This window comes from Phycodurus eques, chromosome 22 (assembly GCF_024500275.1).
Source record: "Phycodurus eques isolate BA_2022a chromosome 22, UOR_Pequ_1.1, whole genome shotgun sequence".
NCBI classification, from domain to species: Eukaryota; Metazoa; Chordata; class Actinopteri; order Syngnathiformes; family Syngnathidae; genus Phycodurus; species Phycodurus eques.
This window is the reverse complement of record NC_084546.1, coordinates 6,724,090-6,742,645: the sequence shown is the minus strand read 5'-3', so window position 1 is coordinate 6,742,645 and position 18,556 is coordinate 6,724,090. Positions and strand designations below refer to the sequence as shown.

General features: G+C 43.3%; 1 protein-coding gene across 1 annotated transcript in view; it reads left to right on the top strand.

Moving 5' to 3' along the window:
• arid2 (AT-rich interactive domain 2) overlaps nt 1–17,819 on the top strand; it is a 30,908-nt gene extending 13,089 nt beyond the window's left edge. Inside the window, exons 4-21 of the mRNA XM_061667890.1 lie at nt 285–418; nt 3,333–3,551; nt 3,645–3,712; nt 3,893–3,962; nt 5,008–5,258; nt 6,115–6,211; nt 6,301–6,510; nt 7,068–7,232; nt 7,769–7,847; nt 7,993–8,127; nt 8,393–8,613; nt 9,122–11,391; nt 13,908–14,059; nt 14,149–14,287; nt 14,971–15,056; nt 15,148–15,271; nt 15,636–15,727; nt 16,790–17,819. Of these exons, the coding sequence (XP_061523874.1) occupies nt 285–418; nt 3,333–3,551; nt 3,645–3,712; nt 3,893–3,962; nt 5,008–5,258; nt 6,115–6,211; nt 6,301–6,510; nt 7,068–7,232; nt 7,769–7,847; nt 7,993–8,127; nt 8,393–8,613; nt 9,122–11,391; nt 13,908–14,059; nt 14,149–14,287; nt 14,971–15,056; nt 15,148–15,271; nt 15,636–15,727; nt 16,790–16,901 (4,624 nt within the window). The 3' untranslated portion in view covers nt 16,902–17,819. The remainder of the gene's footprint in view (nt 1–284; nt 419–3,332; nt 3,552–3,644; nt 3,713–3,892; nt 3,963–5,007; nt 5,259–6,114; nt 6,212–6,300; nt 6,511–7,067; nt 7,233–7,768; nt 7,848–7,992; nt 8,128–8,392; nt 8,614–9,121; nt 11,392–13,907; nt 14,060–14,148; nt 14,288–14,970; nt 15,057–15,147; nt 15,272–15,635; nt 15,728–16,789) is intronic.
• Nucleotides 17,820–18,556: the final 737 nt, after the last annotated feature.

Here is an 18,556-nt window from a genome sequence, read left to right as displayed (position 1 = left end):
TGCCCTTGAAAGTACCATAGCTTACTCAAAAGTTCAATCACTGATGATATATTTATGTGTTTGTTGTCTTTGGTTTGCCTTTTGTGTAGTTGTGATTCGTAAGGGAAACGCTACTTTTGTAAAACTTAGAGAAATGGCTTCCTTTTTATCCGAATGTTCCATATTTTTAAAGCAACCACCCCTTTTATTCACTGTCCAGAAAGCTCATGAGATAAGTTTTTTATGATCCCCCATGGCATAGTGGCTATTTTGACTTTTTCAGCTCATCTTTATTTTCTGCGCAGATACTTGGAGAAGTATGAGCGAGTCCACCACTTCGGCGAGGATGACGACGAAGCGCAGCCGGGGAACACCAAGACCTTTCTTCCAGTCGGAGCGATTCCCACTTCTTACAACTACCAGCAACATGTTGTATCAGGTAGGCCTGAAAGGCTCTTAAGAGAGTTTACACATTACGCTTAGCAAGCTCAGTTGAGCTTACTGTCCGTCACCCGGCTTGCAATTTCTTATGCGTCAAGTAGGTGGATTAAAATTCGTATTTGTGTCCGAGCAAACTTCTAAAAAATGGTTAATCCTTAGGCTGATGTGATTACAGTGTTCCATCACTGCATCGGGGCTCTGTAAAGTGCGAGTACAGGAGTGTAATATTTTCACATGACACTGCATCCTTGCGTGGCATCCACTTATTTGACCCAACATTCACATAGCATCTGCATGGAGATTGCTTTTTGTTGGTAATCTTGCAACCATATATTTATTTCCATGCAGGATGCCTTTTATTGTCAGTTTTATGTTGTATGTGTCTCCTAGGTGAGCTTTTTTGCTCACTGTGCAGCTCATGAGGCAACATATTGAATTTGCTTATCACCTTTATTGCACTGTGGTGTTTACTTCACATTTCACCTCATTGCTTTCGCCACTGTGTGGGAACTGTGCCTGTGAGGCAAGCATTGAGTGTTTGTTGGAAGTTGCTTCTGCAAATAACATTGATAAATCATTTTTTAGAAGGAGGGGGGGGGCATGCATCCTCAGGATAAAAGCACATCTGAGAGAACACATTTCTAACTAAATGTTTCGCTCCATTGGCTGTGGCTAACACCACAGTGTCTCACGCAGACACATACACTCCAGTACCTTGGCTCCTGCTGAGAAGCTCTGAGGCAACTGGACAGACATTATTGATGAAAGGAAGAGGGGAAGTGCTTGTTGGTTTTCGGTCTGCCTAAATTCAGATTAGTGCCTTCCATGTTTTAATTCATTTTCGGGCACTAATTGCTGGCTGTTTTTTAGCTTTTGTTCTTTATATTATGTGAAGAACATTTTTACACAGTATCCAAAGATGGAACAGGGGCAAACACTGGATTAATTACTTATTTATTCTGTTCTAACATTTTTTTTTCACCACTCATAGATAATGTCATTCCTAAAACAGTTGAGTTTCATTAAAGCTGATCTTATTAATATTACATATTTTTTTGTATTGAACCACAAACAACTGTGCAATTTACGAGGAATAAGCGGATTTCCCTGGCCGCTGTAGCTATATTATAATAATACTAAGAGAGAAATAAAGGGGAGTGTGTGGATGTTTGAGAGCTTCTTGGCAATGATCCACCCATTCATTGAGTGCACTCGTTCATTTCGGCGACATAGATGCTCCACGCTTGACTTTTTAGCCACAGGTACATGGGAAATTTTAAATAACGTTGAAGTATTATTGTAAATCACAAGATGAATATTAATACTGTATTGGTTCGTCTTGGCAGCGGCCAGCCGGATCTCACTTCGTACCCAGAAAATGGCAGCAAAACTATCGGCCGACGTTTTGCCAGTCATGGAAACTAGATGCAGAACCTTGCACACTGCGCGACAGTTCAGTTGCGTTCTGCCACGTCGCTGTGTGTGGTGGGCTTAACTCAAATTTTGGCACACAACACTAAGCAAGAAATCAACGTAATGTCAGCTGATAACTCAAAACTCACAAGTTGGGGCACTCGTAAGTCAAGGTACCCCTGTATCCTAAGTATTTGGAGGATGCCCGGTGTCTGTTTTGTTGTTGGCGACATCCATGTATTTCTAGTTCTTAATATTTAACTCCAGCAATAGACTTATTATAGTAATTGTTAGTCAGTGTTCAGTCATGTCTGCACCAGATGAATATTGCTTAACGCTTACATAAAATTCCAAATGTAATGCAAATATCTGTAGATAAATGCAGCAAATCCACTGTGCATCTCTGTGGAGCTCGTTCAGTATTTGCTTGTGAACAGTCGAACATTTAGCTCCTAAAAAGGCGAATATTTTCTCACAGGTGTTAATGGATGCTTGAAAGGAGTTGTCAGGGGTGTAATGGCCTTGTTTTTGCTTGATGATCAAATTGTGCATCCAAATGATAAGTGTTGTGTGAGTGTTTTTCCACATCCACGTGGGGAGTTTATGGTGTGCGCAGGCATTGTGTTAAACCATAAATGTCAAGTAAAATCATATAAAAGGACATCTATTTAAGTCATAGCCTGCAGCAACATTGTTAGTCCTTTGCATGAAGCTTTGCTGTACAGTCCCTCTTTTGTTCCAATCCGATGCAGGTGTTCAGGGCTGAACAGCAGGAATTGAATGGACCAGTTGTAGCTGTAATAAGAGTTCAGATGATTTACATTAACAGCGAAAGCCTTCCTCCTATTCAGCTCCTTTCAATCAACCTGAAATGTTTTTGGCCATGATTACCAACCCTGTTTGCTTTAATGTGAATCAAAAAAGGCCTTCTTTAAAGCAGAAGTTGGTAGATAATAACGCTGATAAAATCTTGCCCTCAGTTTATGATGATATGTAAATGCTCAAAGCCACCAGCCGACAAGATCAGTTCGTTTGGGTATCCTCTGGAGCTTGAAAAAAAGAAAAGAAAAGAGAGAAAAAAAAGGCTCAGCTGTACTTTGTTTGCTGGTGTCTTGGCATACAAACTCACTGATCCATGAACAAGGTTAAAACTTTATTTTTTTGTTGTTGAAGGGGAGCATTAAACCTGGATAGGGAAAATAAATCAGAGCTTGACTAGCTGGTTGCGAGGCAGCAGTCCCACCTTGAGGGGACACAGTGGATTTTTTTCTTCCTCCAGCTTTAGAGTCACTAACAAAAGCCAACCCATTTGTTGTTTACACTCATTTTACACTTGGTACACAATGATTGAAATGTGTACCATACTTTAAGGCCTTTGACATAAGCCGCTCTTACATGTTCAAAGTCTTGGGAGCAAACGGTTTATTACCACTGTTTCTGGTTCCAAATTGTATACTCATAGTGGGAATATTTGCTGCATCTCACCCCCACCCACCCAGACTATCTCCGCCAAAGCTACGGGCTGTCTACCGATTTTATTCCGCCGTGCGACTACAACAAACTGGTGCTGTCTCTCCTATCGGGCCTGCCCAATGAAGTGGACTTTGCTGTCAACGTTTGCACTCTGCTCTCCAACGAGAGCAAGCATGCCATGCAGCTGGACAAGGACCCCAAATTGGTCACGTTGCTACTGGCCCACACTGGTGTCTTCGACGACTGTAAGTTTTTCCCAGCATTTCTCCCGCCCTTCCATCTTCATGACGTATAGGAACCAATAATAAACCTGTATTTACCTCATGCTCCATTTGTAGCGCTAGGCAGCTTCTCCGGGGTGTTTGGTACCGACTGGAAGGCGAAGACGGCCCGGGATTTTATCAGGGTAATGTTTTGTCGCGCTTATTGACTTAAAATGACGCTAAAAGATGACATCACAACACAAGTCCACACTTTATTGTAAGGAATAATTGCGCAAATCATGACTCATTTGTTAGAAATCGTTTAATAATGCATTACGATGCTTGGCTAACAGCTGTTTGTTTTTTTCCCTGCTCGCTCTCAGTTTTGGAAGGAGGTGGTGCAGGATGCGGAAGTCAGGGAGCTGATCTGGGACAAGAGCAGCACAGCACAAGGTAAAGCAGACTTGGTGCGAAGTGCCAAAGACGGCAGTAAAAAGCTACATTAAACTACACCTCAATGGTTACGTTAATGTTGTAATACACTCATGTTCAGGTATGCAGCCCACGTATGCAGCCCTGTTTCCACCATGCTGTTCAGTATGGTAATGTGTTTTTTTCCTCTGCCAAGTGTCTGATTGTATTATTTTTAATTAAGAGGATTACACAAAAACATTTCAATTTAATCTATTTTACTTGCCCCTCCCTACACCAGAATAAAAAATGTGATGCTCCTGTTATGCTTACATATTCAAGCTTACATATTCAACGTTCTGAATTGTGATGCAAACGCTGTTGTTGTCGATTGCTTATTTTGTGTTAAAGCAACAGATCTCCATCTTGCCTTTGTGAGTGGCTTCACAATTAAGGCAATTCTTTTCCACTTGCTGGATTGTTTTGGTCAGAGCCCAAGCTATTGATTGCCAGAACTTCTGCTTTCCACATTGTGGTTGTACAAACAAAGACGACTAATCCTGCATTTAAAAAAATTCGGGGGGGGGTGAGTTTACACAAGAGCACAGTGATTAATTGATTGATTGTGCAGGGATTTTTTTTTTTTTTTTTAACAATACCTTTGATATTCGCATAATTGGTTACTAAATGGCAATAAACCAAGAGACAAAATAGACAGAAATGAAACAATCCCCCCCAAGTGGAAGCACTTATTTTCACATCTGATAGTGATGCAAGTCGAGTCATCGTTGGAGTGGTGATCTACTCGCCTGACTTTGGTGCAGGCATCATGAGCTCAGTTCTTACTCAGTGTGTGAATGTGAAGGGATTTTATTTTAACACCTTTTCACAGTCCTAGTTTCCTGGTAGAGGCTAACAAAATATCTACCAATTTTTGGCATCCTGCTGCAGGGGTACCGACTTGATACACACAGCTGTCGCCATCTTTCATCCATAGTGGAAATATGGCTTTTTGTACATGCATTTGAATGTTTATTACATTAACACCTGCTCTTTCCTGGCGTTCGTTTCCCGTATCTTTCTTCAGATGGTACATATGTAGCCGAACGTTGGCAGAGCCTCTTCCACCCGCCGCGGAACCTGGGCATCAGCGACATGGAGGCCCAGCGGGTGCTGCAGGTCGGCGTCATTCTGCGAAACCTCTCCTTCGAGGAGGCCAACGTTAAGCTGCTGGCGGGCAATCGAACATGCCTGCGGTTCCTTTTACTCTGTGCTCACTGTAACCTCATCTCACTACGACAACTCGGGCTCGACACGCTGGGCAACGTGGCCGCTGAGGTGGGTTTGTTTGACTATCTGGTTTGGCCGCTGCCTAGCAAGTTATTTTGCAATCTGTTCACAACCCTCTTGTGGAGTGATATTATCATGTCAAGTAGGGAGATGTGTGATAATACTTGCACAGTAATGACGAAAACAGCCTGTATTACTTTGAAAATATGCAGCATTGGCAAAATTGCTGTCATAATTAGCTGAAAAGCCACAATGTTCTGTTAAAAATTAGTCTTGTACCCCAAAACCCAAGTAATTCCTGAATAAATAATGATCCGCTCTGGAAACAAAAAATTCAAATCTGTGTGTTCTAAATGTTGTGGGGAACAAATAGTGAACGTACTCAACCGATGTAAGTCATAACTTTCTAACATGCAGTCAACCTGAAACCCTCACATCTTGAAAAGGAGCATTCACTAAAGCTTCCAAAACTATTATTTCTACACTTTCCGGAGCCTTAGTGAATGATTTATGTATGTTAATTTACTGCTATGCAGGCAAATAACTCCTCATCAATGTGCTATTTCAAGAAAATGTATGCAAAGAGCCCTCGTTGCAATCAGTTAGAACTTTGTCATCAATGACTAAAGGGATTTATGCATCCGTAATACACATTAAACTGTGCTGCTTATTTGTTCTAAAAAATATAGTGTCAATGAATGCTAATGAAATGGCCGTTTTATCAAAAGCATTTGTCGTTTTGAAGTGTAGCAGTTAGCCACAATTTCTTGTTTTTGTTCCCTGCTGTTGAACCTGACTTTGCTTCCCCAGTCAAGCCAGATTGTGTTCATTTATCAGAATGATTTATTCAGTTGTAATGCTCACTTACTAGCTCTTGCTGATATCATTTATTTTTGATTTCCAGCTCCAGCTCGATCCGGTTGACTTTCGGATGACCCATCTGATCTTTCACACAATCACCAAATGCTTAATGTCCAGAGACAGGTTCCTGAAAATGAGAGGTGCGGCATCTCTTTCACTTGTTCACATAAATCCCTTGTAGCCCCGGCGATCTAAGCATCCTCTATGGAATGTCTCTTTTGTCATGTAGCCATGGAGATCCTAGGCAACCTGAGTAAAGCGGAGGACAACGGTGTGCTCATCTGTGAGTATGTGGACCAGGACTCGTACAGGGAGGTAATGATGCTCCTCACCCTGCCTGACCTCATGCTCCTCATGGCCTCGTTGGAGGTGCTCTACCTGTTGGCTCAGCTAGGAGAAGTTCCCTGCAGCAAGATCGCCTCTGTGGACCGTAGCATAGGTAGGAACCGTCAAACAACCAAAGATAGAGCTCAAGTCTTTGTTTAATTTGTTTTTACGTTTAAGCTTCTAGTACAGTAAAACCCCATTTGCATTTTAAATTTTTTTTTTGGGGTGGAACCAATCCCATGCTATTTGCTGAAAAACTCAGCTATTCATATTTTTCATGCTCTTTCTGAAACTCCCTAAGACACCACGAAAGCCCTGTCAAATAGGAATTGGTATCAACAGGAATATGTTGAAGTTATTCATCTTGACTGAGAGACTAGATTTGTATGTCAAGGAGGCGCTAAGTTTAGCTTGGGTTGTTAGTGGAAGATACAGAGCGTCTCCACTGCATGTGCAGTTTCCAAATAAAATAATTTGTAAGGCGTTTGTTTATTTTAAGTGTGACATTGTTCTTCTGATTTCAATCCCAAATAGGGAAGCTTCTCCTACCCTGGAATTATTTTTCATTAACTTCTCACTGGAGCAATTACAGTAGTTATATTTGATCTGTTACATTTATTACTAGATTTGTACTAAAATGTGTTCCTTCTGCTCTTTCTCCCTGGTCAGACCTCCTCGTGAGGTTAGTATCCGTCGACCTTCATACATTTGGACCAGATGCCCTAACAGCGGTGCGGTTGATCGAGCATCAAGCCAATGCCGAACAGGCTACAGAGGTTCGACCGCAGCTGGTCGAGCAGATACCTCCGGCCGTGCAGGGTGCGCCAGCTACGAGTGAGTGACCTTCACACACAAACTGTGACACTAAACATCAAATAAAATATACCCTATTTTATTTTATGGTTACTCATTAAAGTCCAGATGCCGGCATGCAAGAGGAATTTTGGTGCACAATAATTAAAAAGCCACAACTTATATGTTGAAGCTTGATGAGGTGTAATATTCGTAGTCATATATACTGAATCCCATCCGGTTTACCACGGAGTATACCATTTTACGTTTACCATTTTATCAATTACAATTTGCATTGTTTTTCCAAGTTTTCTGAAGACTAATAAATATATAGTCGCCCTACGTGTCTGTAAATGTATTAAATTGCTGACAGTGACTGATTCCCTCTAATGTTGGTTGTAACACAAACTAATGTAGTCATTTTTATCTGACATCTAGTGGACAATCTAGGGAGGGCTATTTTTGGAGGTTTAACTGAATCATCAGACTGTATTTTTATTTATAGCGCGCTCTTTCATCACTGAATTGTTTGTACGTAAGCGTTAACATTTTAACTTTTTTTGTTTTCTGCTCTTCAGCAACACGGGCTCCTGTTCAGTCCACACAGCCTCCACCTGGTATAGTCGAACTTGATGGAGAAAAATTTACATTGCAATGGTAAGTCATTTTTAGAATTACTGCGCTGGTTAAAATAAATATAATGGTTACATTTAATCCCACGTGTTTACTGTGTTCACATGTACATGAGTGATATTTTAAGCATTGTCTCTGCAGTGCAAATTGTAAATTGTTTCTCCAACAGGCTAAATGCACACTTCGAGACAAGCACTGAGGGATCGGTGTCCCGGTCGGACATGTACTCAGAGTACCTGTCCACGTGCAGCAAAATGGGACGAAGTAACATCTTGAACTCCACTGGCTTCCTCAAATGTCTTCGGTCAGTCTTTTATTTACTGTGTTTGTATCGTGTCTAAATAAGTGGTTGTGCCCTAAAGTGAGGAGAGAGAAAACCAAATGTTCCTCACAGTTTTTAGAGATACTTATGGGTAAAAGCAAGCAATTGTCTAAAACTTTTCAAAGTAAAATGAATTAATTATTCAATCTTTAATTAAACATTACAATGAAGAGCAAATGCTTATTCAAAATGAACCACCTCCAAGGACTTAGCACTGTACATTCTCATCTCGCCTTACCCTTTGCAGGGCTGTGTTTCCCAATCATACCATGCGGCGGCAGGAGGAAACCAAAGCCAATGGCCCAGTTCACATCCTCCTGGTGGGGATAAGGCGGAGGTCAATACCGCTGCCCGTCCAGCTGTTCTACCAGCAGCCTCAACAACAACAACAACAACCGGTGCCAGGTGCAGCACCAGCTCCTGCAGTTCGACCTGAAGCCCCTGCAGACCCCAAGGCTCAATCTCCAGGTAGGATATAAAATTTGAAGCAAAAGAAAAATAACAACAATCTGGCCACTTTAGAATGCTTATTTTAAACTGGGTGTGTCTAAACTTTGACCTTCTTAACCTTTTATACCTTGTAAAGTGAATTCTATTTTTTTTTGTAAATACATTATACATGTTTGAAGATCATTTCTGAAAACGTACAAAGACTGAGAACTATATAGTGCTGAACGTTACACTGGGTTTCACCATAGCAGTTTTCCTGATTTGTGGGGAGTGGGGTGGCTAAAACGGCGCAACGTGATGCACTTTGGAGTCCGGCATGAGTCGCCCTTAACCCACTTTGTGACAACTTGAGGCCATGTCTATTGTTAATTATAGTATAAATGAGCTGCTAAAAATGGCCATAGTTTGGACACCCCGATTTTAATCCCAGATGTCTGCATTGCTGTGCTTGTCGTGTCATTTTTCCTCTGGATATTAGGAAGCAAACCGAACTAACCAGTTCTATGTCTGTATTTTGTGTGGTCAGGTAAACCACAGTTAGGCAGGCCTCCTGGCCTCAGCGTAGGTGGCGCAACTCCATCTGGGGCCGTCAATGTGAAGGAGACACCCGTTGCAAGCCACCCAGCAGTTTCGCATCATCCGGGGATCCCGCACGTGCCTCTGCATTTACCACCAAATACTCAGGCATTAGTGCAGCAGCAAATCCGTTCTGGTCCAGTGGTCCAGATTCCAACATCGGCACCGGCCTCCCAGAACCACAGCCCCCAAAACACAGCTGTCCCACCTTCGGTTCAGCAGCACTCCCCCATGCTCCCCACCGGGACACCAGTCACCCTTTTTCAGCAGGTACCCCAGGGTCACATACTCACCGCCAGGGTGCAAGGTATTTGCCCCACAATCTCCCAGCACCCGCCCCTCACTCAAACTCCACCTCTGTCCACATCACAGGGAGCCTCTCCCCAAGTAGACCCTCAGTGTGGTGTGGCTGCATCTGTACCCACTTCTTCCATCCAGGTGGCATCAAGTAATCCGGGGGTGCTGACTTCCACGGGGTCACGTGTCACATTTCAGAATATCGCCCCCAAACCAGCGCCAAACCAGCCCACTGGCCCAGCAGCTACAACAGCCAACCAGCAGCCTCAGACACAGGCACAGAGTGTGGTAATAGTCGGTCCTCAGCAAAACCAAGCCTACACCCCTGCCATACACCAAATCGTTCTTGCCAACCCTTCTGCCATTCCTGGTGCTCAGTCTATCCAAATACCAGGGCAGCCCGGAGCTTCTTCCAGCCCGTGCCCGCCTGCTGCGTCCCACCCCACTCCACAAGTCCAGCCCAATCAAACTGTCAGCCAAGCACTGTCCATAAAACGACATCAACAAATGATTCCCCAAACTCCTCCCTCTCAGCCTACCTCCTCAGAGTCCAGCTTGATCAAACAGCTTCTGCTTCCAAAGCGAGGGCCTTCCACGCCGGGTGGAAAGCTCATCCTTCCTGCGCCACAGGTGCCCCCTCCCAACAGCACGAGTTCACAGGTCATCTACCAGACGGCCTACACCCCCCAGGGCCCCCCTGCACAGCCTCAGCAGCTCAACGTTCAACTGGTTCCAAGCCAGGTCCAGCTCTTGCCAGGCCAGCTCATCACGACAAGTACCCCAGCTGCAATCATCCAGGCCCCCATGGCGACTGGACAAGTCACATTTACTGTGGTCCCTAACACTGGCTTTACCACCTCCACTGCAGCTGTTGCCGCGGTCAGCCACGATGCAGTTGCCCCGAGTGTCCTGTCACCTCCTTTCTCGCCCGGAACCTTACCCCAACAAGCTCCTGCAGTTCCGCCGCCGCAGTCTCCGCTCAGAGGCGACAAGATCATTTGTCAAAAGGAGGAGGAGGCCAAGGACGCCACCGGGTTGCACATCCATGAGCGAAAAATCGAGGTGATGGAGAACTCCTCGATGGCAGATGGAGACTCCTCCAATGGGAAAACCAGTAACGGTGCTGTTGGAGTAGGTGCCAAGCTGCTAAATGGTCGGAAGTGCATGGAGTCTAATCTACCTCCATACCACTCAGGGAATAGCCAGGGGACACTAAATGGTCCAGCTGCGGAGAGTCCCGCTAATGGGAAGCAGGCCCTCTCCCCAGGCCTCGATGCTGCCTTGGAGGGGAACCCCGACTCTAAAAAGACACTGGTCAATGGGGTGTGTGACGTTGACCGGGGCGACATTGGTGTCATTAGTAAAAACATTCCAAATCACATTGCTTCCAAACAATACTTGGGGAATGGAGAGGTGGGTCCCAATGAGAGGAGTCACAGCTCCAATCCCCCTCCTCCCCTCCAGCAGGACACTGCCAAAGCCCAGCAGGCAGAGCGCCTGGCCAATGGACCTCAGGCAGTCGGCACCAGGCCGCCCTCGGAATTAACAAATGGACCTTTGGGGCCTGGCCACGCTGTGCCTGTGCTAAGGCAGCAACTTCTCCCCAATTCCAACCTTCCCCCCACAATCCCCGTTACCTCCCAGAGCGCCGCCACCTCCCCTGCAAACGGAGTTGCCTCGGAAGCCCGGGGCATCAAGAGGCCGGCTGAGAGCGAGGATCGCACCGCGGCAGCCGCATCCTCGGGGATCCCCAGCAAGGTGGGAGTGCGGATAATCACCATCAGCGACCCCAACAACGCGGGCAACAGTTCCACGATGGTGGCCGTGCCCGCAGGAACAGACCCAAGCACAGTAGCCAAAGTAGCAATAGAGAATGCCAGTCAGCAGAGGAACTGCTCACCCACACAGGGAGGTGGTTCAACGGTGAGTCATTGGAAGGAAAATGTCATGTCAGTGTGGTCTTATGGTGTGATTTCGTGTCAGGTCTGCTAACACAGTCCTGTCTAGCACATAGTGTGAGTATTTGAGTGTTTTGCAGTGTCTATCAGCAGTTTCCATCAGCCAAACTATGCATTCAATGTGATTTTAAAATCATTTTACAACTCAGTCAGACTGTTATGCAGGCGGTAAGTGTGACGTGGAGGTTAAGAAGGTGAGGTCAGTTAAGACCATGTGGCTCTCACTGATACAAACCTCCGATAGCAAAGCAGCTAAGAGAACAACTAGTGCCTCCAGAGAGCGCTTCAGTTACATCTTAGCGTACAAAAGACTTCAATGCATCTTATATTATATTATACACTTAACACAAAGTTTGTGATATTCAGCTTTCAGGTGAAATTTCAGGAAATGCACTCGAACCTTTACAGGTGAACTTACAATTCCAATGAAGTTGGGACGTTGTGTTAAACAAATAAAAACTGAATACAATGATTTGCAAAATCATGTTCAACCTATATTTAATTGAATACACTACAAGGACACGATATTTAATGTTCAAAACTGATAAACTATTGTTTTTAGCAAATAATCATTAACTTAGAATTTGATGGCTGCAACATGTTCCAAAAAAGCTTGGGCAGGGTCATGTTTACCACTGTGTTACATCAGCCTTTCTTTTAACAACACACTAATTGTTGAAGCTTTGCAGGTGGAATTCTTTCCCATTCTTGCTTGATGTACAGCTTGTGGTATTTTACGCTTCATAAATGCGCCACACATTTTCAACGGGACACAGGTCTGGACTGCAGGCAGGCCAGTCTAGTACCCGCACTCTTTTACTACAAAGCCACGCTGTTGTAACACGTGCAGAATGTGGTTTGGCATTGTCTTGCTGAAATAAGCAGCCATGAAAAAGACGTTGCTTGGATGGCAGCATATTTCTCCAAAACCTGTATGTACCATTCAGCATTAATGGTGCCTTCACAGATGTGTAAATTACCCATGCTATTGGCACTAACACAGCCCCATAACATCACAGATGCCGGCTTTTGAACTTTGCGTCCATAACAGTCTGGATGGTTCTTTTCTTTCCTCTTTGCCCCGGATGACACGACGTCCACAATTTCCCAAAACTATTTGAAATGTGAACTCGTCGGACCACAGAACACATTTCCACTTTTCATTAGTGCATCTTAGATGAGCTCAGGCCCAGAGAAGCCGGCGGCGTTTCTGGGTGTTGTTGATAAATGGCTTTTGCTTTGCAAAGTAGAGTTTCAAGTTGCACTTACGGATGTAGCGCCGAACTGTATTTACTGACATTGGTTTTCTGAAGTGTTCCTGAGCCCATGTGGTGATATCCTTTACACATTGATGTCGGTTTTTGATGCAGTGCTGCCTGAGGGATCGAAGGTCACGCCATTCAGTGTTGGTTTTCGGCCTTTCCGCTGACATGCAGTGATTTCTCCAGATTCTCTGAACCTTTTGATGATATCGTAGATGATGAAATCCCTAAATTCTTTGCAATTGTACGTTGAGGAACATTGTCCTGTTCGACTATTTTCTCACGCACTTGTTCACAAAGAGGTGAACCTCACCCCATCTTTGCTTGTGAATGACTGAGCAATTGAGGGAAGCTCCATTTATACCCAATCATAGCACCCACCTGTTCCCAATTAGCCTGTTCACCTGTGGGATGTTCCAAACGGGTGTTTGATCATTCCTCAACTTTCTCAGTCTTTTTTGCCACCTGTCCCAGCTTTTTTGGAATGTGTTGCAGCCATAAAGTTCTAAGTTAATGATTATTTGCTGAAAACAATAAAGTTTATCAGTTGAACATTAAATATCTTGTCTTTGTTGTGTATTCAATTACATATAGGTTAAACATGATTTGCAAATCATTGTATTCAGTTTTTATTTATGTTTAACACAATGTTCCAACTTCATTGGAATTGGGGTTGTAATTTGAACTTCTCTGGACTTTTGATGTCCAATGTTTTAGTACTTTTTGCACAACTTGTTATTCTCTCAAAGGAGCTGAATCGACCAATAACATTTCTGGCTTAATGAGAATTGGCATTCAAACAGAGGGAAGTGTCCTCTGATCTTAGTGTCGCAGAGTGTCATTAGCAGTTTGCTACAGAGACTGGTAGAGTCACAGAATGACTTAGATGTGGACGTTCTTGAAACTTTGTTAGTCAAGTCATGGATGAAACACCTGTTGTGAATTTTGCCGTTGAGCTCTGTTCGAAAACATCATTTTGTGCTAAAAGTACGGAAACATTGAGAAATTGGGGATGTACATTTATAAGTTGAGGGAAGGTCAAATTAAGTTAACCTATAAAGGCTCTAGTGCATTTTCGGTTCCACATTTAAATTTCACCCAAAAGTTAAATATCCCTATTTTTTTGTGGATAGTGTACACACATCTCCCAATATATTTTCATGATTAAAATGCATTATTCACATGGAATTACATATGATGTTGGATGTCTCTTGTCCAGCCTACTGTTACCCCGTCCCCGCCCCCCGCAACCCAGCCTGCACTAGCAGACAGCCCTCACCTCATATCAACGCAACAAGCCCCCACAGTACTGCCCGAGCATAATAGGAAAGCGGGGCAAAACTTCAAATGTCTTTGGCAATCCTGTAAACGGTAAGATGAGTAACAGACTTCATCGTCAGTCTTTTTCATGCACTGCATACAAATGTCTCAAATTATTCATCCTGTTGGTCTTCCTCTAGGTGGTTCGAGACTCCATCCAAAGTGTTTTACCACGCCGCAACGCAACATGGAGGAAAGGATGTATATGGAGGCCAGTGTCAGTGGGAGGGATGTGATCCTTTTCCGCGACAAAGACTGTCCTTCATCACGCATCTACAGGTATGACCATTACCAACAGCACGGAATTAAACCTCATTATTCTATGATATGAACTAAACTTGGGGACGATGCATTTTTGAGAATGCCCGTTTGCTACCAATGTCTCAATTGGAAAAGCAACTACACCCATCATTCTTTCTGCTTGCATGCTTGAATGCAAAAAAGATGTCCAGTTAGCTACACTAGAGCAGTCTACATTTCTACATTTATGGTTAACCCACCCCAAAGTTTATCGACTAATACCATAATTGGGGGGGGGGGCATCGGCACCTGTGAGAGTTGTTGGTTATCTTTAGTTTTCTCCTAGCTAAGTGCTTTGTCTAGTGGTACGCGAAAGAATCATGAAGTACAGTTCCGTTGTATTTAACTCTTAAGTTCAATAAATTTGCATTTAATCTTGAAGAACAGTTTGTTTTAAATTGTTTCTGCACCATTTTTATTTACCTCTGTGTGCAATACATTTTAATTTAATCGTTAAGCACAGTTTTCTACTTTTTGTAAGTGCAATGTTTATGCTTAAACTGAATAAAGTGGTTTACAATAATAAATGCTTATTCGGAATAAAACCTGTCTCGTTAGGTTATTGTAGTCGTCATGGCGGTACTGGGAGAGCTAACTATTTTTTCTACTGTCCTAGATTATATTTGAAACATTGTTGAAACTCTTCTTGTTCTCAACTCCAGGATAAGCACTGTTCTCGGGAGGCGTTGCTGGCTGGACTCAAACTGGAGGAGCAGCAGGCACAAAGCCCCAACCCGACTTCTTCCCAGTACATGCAACGCTTACATTATACCAACATGTATATTGAATGAACGATTCCAATTGTTTTCAACCCAAATTTTAACTGTGTGGTTTTAAAGGACGGCGCCGGTGACAGGCAGTACTCCAACAGCGCGACCACCGAAAGCAATCGTCAATCATCCGAGCGCAGCTCTGATGGCCCTCCGCAGAGGCTCTCGAAACCTGGTCTTTAGGGACTTCACAGTGAGTGCAAGCAGACTGACCTCATCCCTTACTTACTAAGGCTTTGTGTCGAAAGATTTCCAGTCTTTGTAAAGAACAATATTAAATGCCATTGTTGGCAATAGAAGTCAAATATCCATGTTAACAGGGAGGGCTGCCAGTGAAAGACTTAAATTAAATAATGTATTGCTAGGCAATATTTAGTTTGTATTAATACATTCTACATGCAAGCTGCAATCACTATATCAACAATATATTAATGAGAGGTCTTGAATTGGATTGACATATCCTTAAAAAGTCTTAAAAGAACTGCAAATGTTGGTCTCTTTCAAGTAATATGTGCTACATTAGTAAAATGTTCCAATCTCTTGTTTTCCTCTCCTAGGATGAGAAGGAGGGACCAGTGACCAAACACATAAGACTAACTGCTGCCTTAACGTTAAAGAACATCGCCAAGCACTCGGACTGTGGTCGCATGTAAGTATTGAGTCTTGATTATGCTGCCTGGATCCATATTTGAAGAATGTACATATACAGTGGTACCTTGACTTATGAGTGCCCCCAATTTTAGTGTTACGAGCTGTTGCTGGTGTGGATTGAGCCACCAGCAAGGTTTTGATACGCCACCAGCAAGTGAAATGAAAAAAAAAAACGGAACAACTAAGGTTCTGTAATGCCCTCTCATTTGGGCAAAGAGAGCTACAGTCACCAATGCTTTAAGCAGTTACTTGAACGGGACAAACGGTAAAACACACAAATACAAAATGAGAACTCTCGCAGGGCTGCTGTAGGCCACAACTTGCACCTTGTCGCTCACATGCAGACTAAATGTCCAACCAGACTATAGCTCCTGATGTCACCTCCTAGGCCACACCCCTTGAAGGCACGCATCCTACACACGACTACTACTGTACATATAGTAATTACCTGTAATACAACCACTTTATTGCTTTCAATTCTCTTATTAAATTTTTCTAAGATACAGTGCTATTATTTATTAAAAACATAACATCAAATTGTTGGATAGTTTTGGGCAACTAGAACGGATTAATGGCAATTGCATTTTATTAGGGAAGATTGATTGGTATACAGTGGACCCCCTCTATTACATAATAGCGAAAATCCACAAGTCATTGATGCTCCCCTCTTAGAAATTGCCTGTAGATGCCAAAAGATGGTAGCAAAAGACGACTTTTGTCTCAGTGAAGTTCCTCATTTCACTTCAAATTGTTTCCTTGGCACCAAGATGCAGATGACCTGAGGGCAAAAACAGAAAAGTTTTCTCTTTGAATAACGGAGGATAGGTTCCCCCCCCAAAAAATCTGTGAATGCCGGACCACTAGCCCTGCGGCAAATATTGAAAATCTTTGCATAATTGCCCCCTCCCCCACAACATGAACATCCTCAACATACTTCAACAGTTACTTGGCACCAAGATGCCAAAGAAATAGTCATATTATACAGGGACGGAACAAACTTGTTGAAATTCAAGGTACCGCTGTAGCTTGGGGCCAAACACTGACACATTTCTTCTTTCAGGCTGGTAAAGAAGCACGAGCCGCACCTCTCCGTGCTCGCACTAAGTAACATGGAGGTCTCCACCACGCTCGCCAAATGCCTTTATGAACTGACACGCTCGCTCCAGGCCTAACGCCAAAAGGATAGACAACCTCGAGAAACCCCTCCGTCACCCTCACACGTACACTGAGGTGAGAGGAGAAAGCCGCCGCTGAGCTGTAAGCGGGTCTGTAAGGAAGCGGCGCGCAGGATCCGGCCTGAAGACCCTCCTTCTGCCACGCCTGCCGCCCCCGGCCCTCCCCTTCCCAACCGATCCTCAGCTCCTTTAACCTGTGTTTGAAACCCCACCATGTACCCTCGACCACACACTCAAAAACTGCCACGGGGTCTTCCACCAGCTGCCCATCAGAGGGAGCTCTTTCTGACCGCTTCCCTGAGGGACTCCACCGACGAAACCCTGAGAAAATGAGCACCAAACACGAGCACATTTTATCAATGTTTTTCCTTCTTTCGTCCCATGAACTGACGAGTGAGTTCTGACTGAAGGAAGATCTCCGGGTTTTCGGGGTCCCCGTGTGAGAGGAGCGGGCTTTGGAAGATGTCCCATCAGGTTGGGATGGAGGAGGACTTTGCTGGCAACTGGCACAGAATTTATTTTTTTTTTCTTCAAACTTGGTAGCTTGGTTTTCTTACTTGAGTCGATATATTTTCATTTATTTATTATTGAAATGAATACCATCACAATTAATGAAATGAATCTTGTAAATATGTTGTGAATATATATACAGAAGATCCTCTTTGATCACGATGCAGCCACTGGAGAACTTGCTCTGTGGTGTAATAGAAGTGTTACTTTGGTAGGATTGAATAAGTAGTGTTTTTGTTTGTTTGTTTGTTTGCTTTTTTTTTATGATCCCTGGTCACTTGTATCTAATGTGATTCTATACTCAGCAGTGGATGAATGTACTTTAAACCCTGTAAATACTTCTGCAAAGGTACTGATGCTGTAAAGCCTAGGGAGAGGAAAAAAAAAAACAGTTTTTTGTGGAACTGTGACATTTTGTATTATAATACCTTGTAGAACTCATTTTGCTGGCTGAAAGAGTATGGAATAATATATCGTCATTTTCTAGAAGAAAAAAAATATTGAAGGTATTTTCCCTTTCTGTTCCCTTACACCTTCCCCCTCAGTGCACACACACACACAAAAATAAGTGACATATATCTATCCACTGTAAGCGTTTTGTCATTGTACGGGCACTGCGCGTACCAAATTTTTTTTGTATTTTTAAATTGGTTTAAATACATGGAGTTTTTATACAGGGTTTCTCCTGTGTTCTTTGCTTTACGTGCAGGTATAATATTTTCTTCACTACTTTTTTCTATCTTAATATAGTGTGGAGTTTTATTGTACTATTTTTTCATTCTTAATACCATGCCACATTCCGGCTCACGTCCTCAAGACTGTCCTCTCTACCGTGTGTTGTGTACCATTTATGATTGCCTGTCCTATTAGCATCTGACCGGGGGGGCGACCCAACCATCCTCATTTCTGCCGTGTCAGTAGGATGTGTGACTAAACATAGACCTAACAGTCTGTTAGAGATTGGCTTTATTTACTTTGGTGACTGTTTATAGTTTTTAAATAAAAACACTGAACATTTTGTATTTTCTTCTGGTTTCATTTATATACAACTGAACCAGGCATTTTTTAAAATTATTTGTCAGCATGCCTTAGTATGAAAACAAGTTGTAAAGTTGCTTTTTTTCACATCTTTCCTATGTTAT